The sequence below is a fragment of the Pygoscelis adeliae genome, unplaced genomic scaffold (assembly GCF_000699105.1).
Source record: "Pygoscelis adeliae isolate BGI_AS28 unplaced genomic scaffold, ASM69910v1 Scaffold278, whole genome shotgun sequence".
NCBI classification, from domain to species: Eukaryota; Metazoa; Chordata; class Aves; order Sphenisciformes; family Spheniscidae; genus Pygoscelis; species Pygoscelis adeliae.
This window is the reverse complement of record NW_008825411.1, coordinates 1,870,984-1,881,079: the sequence shown is the minus strand read 5'-3', so window position 1 is coordinate 1,881,079 and position 10,096 is coordinate 1,870,984. Positions and strand designations below refer to the sequence as shown.

The window sequence follows — 10,096 nt, the reverse complement described above, 5'->3', positions numbered from 1 at the left end:
GTTTATGAGATAAATGGAAATTTAATTTTTTTTCTTGTTTAGTTGTCCAATATTTTTATGACACGCTTCTGGAAGCAATGGCATACAATAAAAGAATCTGGAACTGCATCGCTCCTTGGAAATACTGATATTTTGAAAGATTTGCTCATTGTAAGTTAAAGGCAGCTCATTAAACAAACAAATGAGCTGTCCTTAGAGCAATCAGTATTTACTATTAACTGAACAGCACAGTAAATAATGAATTGCAGGTAAGGAACTACAGATAAGTATTTGCAGTGAATTCAAATTACTTGACTTAAGCCTGAGGCGGAGAAAAGAGAACATAAAGATAGAAATGGAGGGAGGAGGGCGAAAAAGAAAAAGGAAGAGGAGGGATCATAAAGGTAACATTTGTTGTAGCGTACATGATCATTCATTGCACCGAGGAAGGGTTTTCTTCAGTAGTCTTTTGCCCCCCTCCCCGGTGCAAGGGATGCTGCAGCCGACTCCTTGGGAGAACAAAGAAGAATGTGGGATTCCTGGGAAAAAGGAGGGACCCACAGCAAGGTCTGGGCCTGATCCAGCACACTGGCTTGGAGAGCAGAGCTGATGTTTTTACCAAGGTCAAGATTTTGCAAGTTGCTTTCTGGCACTTACTAGACCCCAGGAGGGCACTGTGCTTTGGCACCAGTGAGACCGAAACCTGCCCGTAGCCACCAAGTGCTTGTGCAGCTACCTCATTTATTTCTCCAAATTACCTAAGCAGTTAAATTGTTCATTTGCTAGGAACTGGCACAAGATGAGAAATTTTGGTTTGGAGTTTCATAGGAGTGAAAGATCGTGCTGCCTGAAGTTTGGGTACGCGGCTGTGTTTAAGGCAGGTATGGATGGGGTGTCTGGAGGATGTGTGATATTGCTCAATTAGGAGGGGGCTTGGGGATATTTGGGTGCTGGAGATGAGAGGGAAGGTGGGTGATTTAATCAGGGACTCTGCAGTTTCAGCTGAGCTGTGGGCCTGAGGCTTGGTAGGACAGCCAAACGCGTGACAGCCGTACAAAACGCCTAACGCTTGGCAGCCCTGTCTATACATCACCTTAAATAAGGTTAATCGCTTGACACAGGTCTTCTTGCGGGAACGACATGTGTCTCGACCTGTCCGTCTGCCGAGGACTGTCACTGTCCAGACAGGGCACAGAAGAGTGACCGGTTGAGTGGGGCACGTCGGGGGAGATGTGCATTAAGTGTTAGTCTTCCGTAATTACTGCTGTCGCAACCAGCACAGCCAGGGTAACGCCTCTGCTACTCCATGAGGGGTAATATATATAACATACAAACAGGAGGCTTATCTTGCTGGATAGTTATCACTAGGTAAATACCTCCACAAAGACACTGTTGGTTAATTCACGTCACCCAGGATTGTGCCTCGTGGAAACTGCCACAGAGTAAAATGGCAGAGGTTAAATGCAGCTGCAGGGAGATTTCCAAGTGGTCTTTGGAAGTATCCGATGGCTGTGCGCAAGTCCAGCACTGTCGGTCCCGAAGTGCTTGCTGCTTCCAAATGCTGGTGCTGTCAGCCCCCTGCATTAGTATTCAACACAGGGAAAAAGAGCGAGGTGCTAGACAGACCGACTAATTACAGCAGCCTGCAGAGGCAAGTCATGCCATACCTCATGATAAAGGATATCCTTTTTATTTAGTACATTCCTTCTTTGCTCTCTGTCACTTTATTTAAAAAAGAAAAAAGAAAGTGTGAGCTAATGGGTTTGGTTAAGGAATCAAGCTGTTTTCCTGTTTTTTTCTTGAATTTAATCTGAATCTATGCAATGCTTTGTAACATTCATATAAAAAGAAACTTCCTACTCCTCAGTCTGCAACCTTAGCAAGCTGCACACCTCCTGTAATCTTAGCTCCCCTTCCTCTGGTTGGCATCCTGACACAGGCTGCTCTGGTCCCCAGAGCTGTCAGCAGATGGGGGGAGAAAAGGGCTTCGCTACCACTAATGTACCATCTGCAAGCAGCAACACTGGTCAGATTTTTATGAGCCTAAACTACAATTGTGTGGCTAGAGGGTTTGCTGTCAGAGCATCTGTTGTACCATCAATGACACAGATAGATCTGGAACGGAGCGTCTGCCAGGACCAGGTAAGGCAGGGTAGGAGAGCCCAGTCCTGCAGTGACAGAAGTTGTGCAGCCATCAGGTAGCTGCTGGCTGGGGCTGCTGTGCGGCTGGGGGTCGTGTGTACCCCGCTCCGTGCCGTGACACAGCCCAGATTTTATTGGACTGAGGTTTAGAAGGGTCTATTGCTCACAAGTCAGAGCTAGGAGAAATCAAACTGAGGGAAATATCAACTGCCAAAACCCAGAACTTACTGATGTTGCCCGATTCTGCCTGATTTGCATCCAGACGCAACCTGGGGGTGGCAGCTCAGCCAGCGGGTCCCCATCCCCACTAAGCAGATGAGTCTGCTTCTTCCACCAGCGAACACTTGACGCCTAAGATACTTACAAGATATCTAGTTTTTTATGTGATTATAGTGCCTGTCTCTTGTCCCCTCGTTGGCCAATTTCAATCTTCACCCAGGGATTTTGGTCTCAAAGACATTAACTTCCAGAAAGTTTTCGTGAACTGGTGACAGGGTGAACAGAAATTATCCTGCTAATGCCGCTGGAGAAAGGGCCACAGCACAAGCTGTTGCTCATCTCCGAGATCTGATGCGAGAGGGAGCGTGCCGGGTAAAAGGGAAATCTCTGCTTCATGCTGTGTTTTGTAGAGGTCCAGCAAACCAACCGTCAGGACCAAAGCATCGTGGACCGGAGTGTGTGGGCTTCGTGGCTCGGCACTGTCTCTGCTCCAGCTGCAGCCAGCTGTGCTGGGCAAGGGCGAGCATCCCCAGCGCGCTGCCCCAGTCCCACCTCCTGCCTGCCCCTGCATGCCAACCGCTCTCGGTGATCCCGGGATTGCTTTTCTGATCCATGGATTAACTGGGTGGTATGTGCAAGTATACAAGAGCTGTGTGCGAGCCAGGCTTAGTCTGGAAGTGTATTGCCATGGTCGTACAGCTCTGCTTGTGAACTCAGTGGCTTGAATCAGAGCTCGCTGTGCCGTGCAGGGCTGGGCTGCTGGCAGGTTGGTCCTTACCTCTATCATAGCAACCTTGTCTTGAAAATAGCTCTTGCAAAATTATACTGACAATTGAGACTGATGTCCTGTAAGTGCTATGTGTGAGAAGATGCACAGGTACAAAACCTCTTACATCAGTTAATATTTCACTGAGATATTGTGAATGATGCAGATGACTGAAATCCTCCGTACGCTCCTGTTTGTAGAATACTCTCTCCTTTACTCCTCTGTGAATTACACTTAAATGCTCATTAGAGCTGAATGTGTCTCCTTTTGGCAGGCGCCTGACATTAATGCTGAACCTAAGGATGTAGAATGGATTGTGTAAAACCTATGTAGAGTAGTTCTGGGATTATGGAGGAAAAGCAAGTGTTTCGTGTTCTGGTCCTTGTTAATGAACTAAACTAGATTGTGTCCTTTTTTTAAACATAAACGAAAGACATGAGATTTACGAACAGTGTCATTAGTGTACCAAATTTCTCTCATTAGGTTTGTTACATTACTTTCCAACTTACACAACTCTCATTAGAAAAATTTATGAACTGGAATGATTACAGATATGCCATCTTTTAAACCATCCCTACTTCTAATTGCAAAACAAAAAATAATTCTACTTCTGTGCTATAATGGATTTGTACTTTTGTGCATGTATTTTTTTGTTAGAAATTTAATAGAGGACCTTCCCGAACCCAGGGGGTGGGGAAAGAGGAGATGAAATTGTACCATTTAGTGCAATTTGCAATTTAGCTGCAAATCCTGAAGTATTGCTTTAATTTAGTAACCTTGTTAGAGCCAAGTTAATAATTGCAAGCTAATATGGCTGTTTCTTCTCCTCGCTAGACTTTCAGTTTCACATCCTTACATCTGATTTGAAGTGGCGGCGAGAGGAAGCATAAGGTATTTCTCATTCTGTTTGGACTCCTTGTTTACAGAAGAGTGATGGAGATGCTATTAAGCACAAAAGGGATCACCATATGCCTGCTTTTCTTTGTATTGAGTTTGGCAGCAGCTATTGAAATACCGTTATCAGGTGAGTTGTAGCTATTTACTGAATACTTTGCTGTTTTGTTTTGGTATCTTTTTTTTTTTTTTTTTAACCTTTCCCTGAAGAAAAAAAATATTAAATCCTGCTTTTCAGTTGTTCCATTTTGAATTTAATTCTGCCAGACCGTGGCCTTTGGGAAATTCAGATGTGATAAAAATGTAAGCTACTTTGTTTGGACCTGTTTAAATGTAGCAGTAAACTTGTCTAATAACATGTATTTATGTTTGCGATCCAACACACCGCTTAGCTCCGAGGGTTTGGTTTTGTCCTTCACATAAATTCCTCATTTTGGCTCTGAATCTCCCTGAAGCTTGTTTGATGTACATATACCCTTACTTACTTGTCTTGCAACCTGCCTTTTCAGTCTGAAAAAGGAGCAGGTGTACGTCTCAGGGCATACATTAGTCCCCTGAGAAGTATTTCGTACGTCTCACGTACCGCCCTGGGGAGCACCTCCTCTACCCCTCTCTGGCTATGATGCATTCAAACTGCCTCTTTTACACGGTTGGTGTGGTTTCAGGACACGTGTACAATATGGGATGAGGCTCATAGGGGACAATCCAATGAAAGCCAGTGGGCCCCACTGCCTGGAGTACAGCCCAGACCTCCCAAGCTTTGCGTTTTTCAAACGTAAATGGACCAGGAGGATTACAAGCTACAGGGTTTTTTTGGGGAAAAAAACCACAACAAAACAAAACTCAACAATATTGGGTTTTGAATGAATTATGGTGGGGATAAATGAATAAATAAAGAAACAAACCTAAGGAAAAAGAAATGTAGGCTCTTTGCAGGGCTTTGGGTGCTGTAGCCTCAGAGTAGGACACGGGCCAGTTTCAGGGCATCGTGTGGACCTGCCGTGAGCTGTTAGCACTCTGGAGTCTACCAACAGCCCTGGCTGCAAAGGAGAAGACAATCAAGCAGGTTTATAAGATATTTTTCTGAAGCTATTCAAACTTGTTTAACAGTATTTGGAAGTAGAATTTTTTTAGAGGAAGGTACCGCAGTGGCTCCTAGTGTTTACATAAAGCAGAAGTGGAGCTGTGACTGTAAAGTGCAGGACAAACTGTCTGGGCATCCACTGCTTTTAAGTACCTACACAGGGGAACCATCTAAGCCCTTAATTTGCTTTAATGAAGCATTTTGTATTTTAATAAAAAGGAATTATGTCTGATCAGTGAAGCTGGTGGGCTTGGAAGTGTTCGGCTTTGAGACCACAAGGTATGGCAAGACACCACGTTTCGCTCCAGCTTTGAGCTTCCTGGACTTAAAAGAGAAACCAAAGAGCATGTTAATTTTCTTCCTGGCTGTTTATAACAGTGTGATGATCCTATTATCCCCAGCTCCACTGCGGGGAGCATTCTCCCTCGTGCGGCTCTTTTACGCAGACATTTGCAAAACTTTAATTCCCTTAGAAAAAAAAAAAGTTAGTGAAAGATCATTGCGTGCCTGTGTGACTGGTAACGACTCTTCCCTTGCTGTACCCTGGAGGGGCTATTAAATCATCTTTGCAGTCCATGGATTTCCTCCCAATTTTATCCAGGATGGAGATAGCAGTTTGCTACTTCATGTGCGTGTATCTGTGTCTGGATTAAAAAGCCAGTTGTTGACTTCACCACTGAACAAATGTACCAATCCACACACCCATGCTTTGGCTTTAGCTTTAGCTTGGCCCCAGCTCTCCTCTGCCTTGCATGGGTTGGTCATACCTGGAAGCGTGTGTCGGTGATGCCCCTGAGTGGCTGGCCAAACATAGTCAGTGCTGTCAAGCCTTCCTCCGGCTGCTGAGGCCATGATAGTGTTCAGTTTTGGGAGGAGAGAGTATTGTCGATGCCAGGAAGATGATGATCCTTTTTTTTTAAGGCGAGCCTCACTCTTTGCAGGAGTAAGGCAATCCTGACATAGTCCCTTTTGAAGAAAGGACCTAAGCGGAGTGAAGTTTTGCTTGAATGGTGTTTTAACCCAGTACCTCTTTGTGTTCAGTTGCACAGCTTCCAACAATCACGGAGCAATCTCACACCCAGGTTGCCTACCCTTTTGACGAGGACTTTACAATTAAATGTGAAGCTAGAGGAAACCCACAGCCCATGTGAGTACTGCTTTCATCTGGAGAAGCAAGCAGAAACTGAGTTTGCTTTTAGCCTTTGCCAAACACTGTTCTGTTTTTGAGGAGGGGAGGAATAGCTGATGTACAGTAACGTGCTCATCATCGTAGGGCGAGGTTAAGGTTTGGGTTTCCATCTAGGCCATTCAGCTTTTGTTACTCGATCACTTCCATTCACTCTGTGAATAGATATCAACATGCCTTGTTCTTGTTAGGTGGTGTTCCATTTCTCTAGCATGTGCTAAGTTCACCCCATGATTTAAAAGAGCTTATCTGGGCTGTGCTGCAAAAGATAGGAGGTGTGTAATGGTAATCAAAGGGTCCCAGCTGTTCTTCTGCCTTTTCCACAGCAACCCGAAAAATACCAAGCACGTTAGACCATGTATTCAGAGATCACATTTGCATTTTATCAGATACCTTGTCTGTACCTGACATCATCATGGCCGTGGTGATGTTACAAATATACATATAAGGAGTTACTCAAATACATATTCAAAGATAAACTTTATGTATTTTACATCAATGTAAAAAGGAAAAAGATTTTTAATGAAAATGTGATTAACAAAAATGTAATAACATAGTAAAAGCTCCTCCTGAGACTTTCACCACTGGATGGTGCACAGGCTAAATTAATAGCTGGTTTGCATGTCATTTTTGCTCTTTAATCCTTTCTTTTTTCTCAGCAACATAATTTAAACTTGCTTAAAAAAAGCAATTGCTTTTTTTATGTCAAGATGATTTGATCCTTTTTAATCGGGCTCTGAATGGGGATTTCTAGTTTTCCGTTGTTTCACTGTTTGTCAGCCCATTGATGAAAAGTTTTCTGGTATATTTAAATGTATGTGATAGAGCTGGTTAGGCGATAGGAACCCATATTCCTCTCCACACAGTCGCAAGGCAGTTTGCCTCAGTGAAGTGCCAAAACATACGTTTCTTCTAACATTAATTTATTCTCTTAAAACATTGCAAAATGTTGAAAAAGGTACGTGTTCCACTAAATGCATGTTATCCTGTAACTTCCAACTGTCTCTGCTTTTGAATCGGTTTGGCCCAACATCAAGCCATCTGAGACTTCCAGATCCATAAACTACGATCAATACTTCAGCATTCATCAAAATCACACCCCAGTAGCATCCAAACTACAAGTGATTCTATGTCAAGACCAGGAGAAACGCAGTCAAGTCATCTCGGTTTCTCCTGGGTTCAACCATGGTATCTCCTGTAGATGGTGAGAAGAGCTCCTGTCAATCCTTGCCAGTCAAAAGTACCAACTCTCCTACAGACACAGCTTTTTTTGCAAACCTCTAGTTCCTTTCACTCTGTGGCTCTTGCTTGCACAGATGGTCTCTCTCATTTGTTGTCCTTGCCTTAAGCTTTGTATTCTTACTTCACGTCACGGTCGGTTATCCAAAAGTAAAGTGTCCAACAGGAGAGACGTGCCCAATAGCTAACACAAGTTATAGTAGCACAGTGGTCATTTTACCATTCAACTCTCTCCTCCTACGTCAAGTTTTTCCTTTTATTTTAATAACAAACTATCGGACCCATATTTACCACTGGTTTTGTACCATAGTGCTCTCTGTTCTGTGACCTGTCCTTTGTAACACTTGTACTATTTTTCAGCTTTAACTGGACTAAGGATGGAAAACCGTTCGATTTATTATCTGACCCGAGGATAGTTTCATCTAACAACTCTGGAACATTTGTGATTCAAAATCGAGGAATCATCACCAATTTTCAAGGGAAATATCGTTGCTTTGCATCCAATGTGCTGGGAACTGCCATGTCAGAAGAAATTGAACTAATTGTTCCAAGTAAGGGCTTTTGCTTTGCTTTTTTTTTTTTTTAAGATGAAAAACTGTGTTTCCTCAAATTAAATGGAGAAGAACTAGACACTAATAGGGCATAAGTAAAAGATGCATTGTTAGTTATTCAGTGAATACTGGAAGGAAGAAATCTGTGTGCTCCCTGGAATGATTTCACTTCATTCCTCGTTTTGAGGACAGAAATCTAAATGACCAAACCTGAATGCAAGAGTTCAGAAAATACCACTGAACTATCAACCCCTTAGAGGTTTCCAAGTGCTGATACTGACGGTCCTTATGAACTTTAGTTAATACAAACACAACTGGGTAGATTATGTATGTGTTTTCCCAGATATATTAGTTTGGAAAACATTTGCTGTTTACTTTTGGTTTCCGAGTATCGTCTGCCCCACTTTGCCTCTAGAGGGTGGGTTAGTGGGTAAATTAGTATAAACTTTTTAATAGCCGTCTCAGGAGAGCTGAATGTTCAATGACAGAAAATTATTATTTGCTTTGACTTGACTATTTAAATGCCTTTATAAAGCACTTGCTTTGCCTTTGCCATAAAACCCATGAGAATTCTTTTCTGATTTGTGTTTGGTTAGAGTGACTATTTGCTCTTGTGATGCTTCCACTTCTAATACGTTTCTCTTTCTGTAAAGAAGAAAGCATAAATATTGATGAGAGTTGTAGTCTGGTAAATTCTCTACCTAATCTGGGCAGGGACAATTTGTTTGTGAGCTGACGCCAGCACATCATGGAAATACAGAAATTAAAATATTTGGGCAGATAAAACAAATAGCAGGAAAATGGCAGAGTAGCCATCTTACAGTTATTGAAAGTACAGTACAGTTATTGAAAGATATTAACTGTTCATCGAAGAAATAACAGCATAGATGATGAAATAGTGTTAGAAATGTATTAAAAATTAAAAATGTAGCGGGCAATAAAGGAATAGGTAGTCATTGTCAGAGAAAACAAAATTGGTTTGAGTCAAATCACTTTGGGGAAGTGTTGTAAAAGACACTTTGTGAGTTTGGGGAAACTCCTGCGTTAAAGTTGGAGTGATCTCTCTAATAGTGGGGAAATTTATTTGATAGAGAATTAGGAATCGTGTGATGCTTTCACTTTCCAAACATTTACTGGAAAGCAAATGCTGTTAAGAGTCATAAGACTGTAATATTTCAGCTTGGCAACCGTGACTGAGTGCCCAGAAATTGGGAGGACAAGATGGTCTCCATGTCAGAGCAAGGAACATGAAATCAGAAGCTGGGGGGAAGGATGGGAGAAATAGCAGCTCATTACTGCGAAATAGCAACGGATGCAAATGTTTGAAGGCTCAAGGGGAAGTGATTCAATCAACTGTGAGTTCATTAGTCTGATGTCAGTAGCTTCAGGGTTTGGTATACATACTTACAGGGAAAATATTAAAGACCTGGAACTGAACGGAAAATGAGCTGAAAAATATAGTAGTGAAAATTACTGATCCTAGAAACGTCTCCTTCCATCATTAGCACAGAGGAAGGGCAGAGGAGGCAATGGGTGATTTTGAGGACCAGGGTTATAGAAGTCAGAGGAAATTCGCTGATACAAAGTTCAAGGTCCTGATCAGGACAACGTTGATACGCCGGCTTTTACCAATACATTTAAGCACTTGTCGTTTGGAAGTAACATAGGAAGATGAAGACACAATTGGTCATAAATTCAGGACTGAAATATATGAAATGAGAAGAGGAAAATTTGAGGCAGAACCTTCCTAGTGGAAGTAGAAAAGACAAGAAACTTCACTGGCTCCACAATACAGCAGGGTGAGAACATGAAGCAGATTGTATGATGTAGTCAAGTGGCATAGAAGAGGAGAATCAACAGTGCAGTGAAGGGTTTTTTCAGACTAGATCCTGCATTTCCAAGTTCCTACAATATTTTGTTATTAGGGGATCTGAAAGGACTGGGCACGTGGAATTGGCGTGTCCACATGTCAGGGAATATCTCTACAATCTTCTCAGCCTTTACAGTGACAAGAGATGGCCACCTAGCTACAAAAA

General features: G+C 42.6%; 1 protein-coding gene across 1 annotated transcript in view; it reads left to right on the top strand.

The window, feature by feature from the left end:
* The first annotated feature begins 42 nt into the window (after positions 1-42).
* Positions 43-10,096, top strand: part of CHL1 (cell adhesion molecule L1-like) — a 61,796-nt gene continuing 51,742 nt past the window's right edge. Inside the window, exons 1-4 of the mRNA XM_009330627.1 lie at positions 43-150; positions 3,941-4,130; positions 6,126-6,231; positions 7,870-8,060. Coding sequence (XP_009328902.1) covers positions 4,040-4,130; positions 6,126-6,231; positions 7,870-8,060 — 388 coding nt within the window. The 5' untranslated portion in view covers positions 43-150; positions 3,941-4,039. The remainder of the gene's footprint in view (positions 151-3,940; positions 4,131-6,125; positions 6,232-7,869; positions 8,061-10,096) is intronic.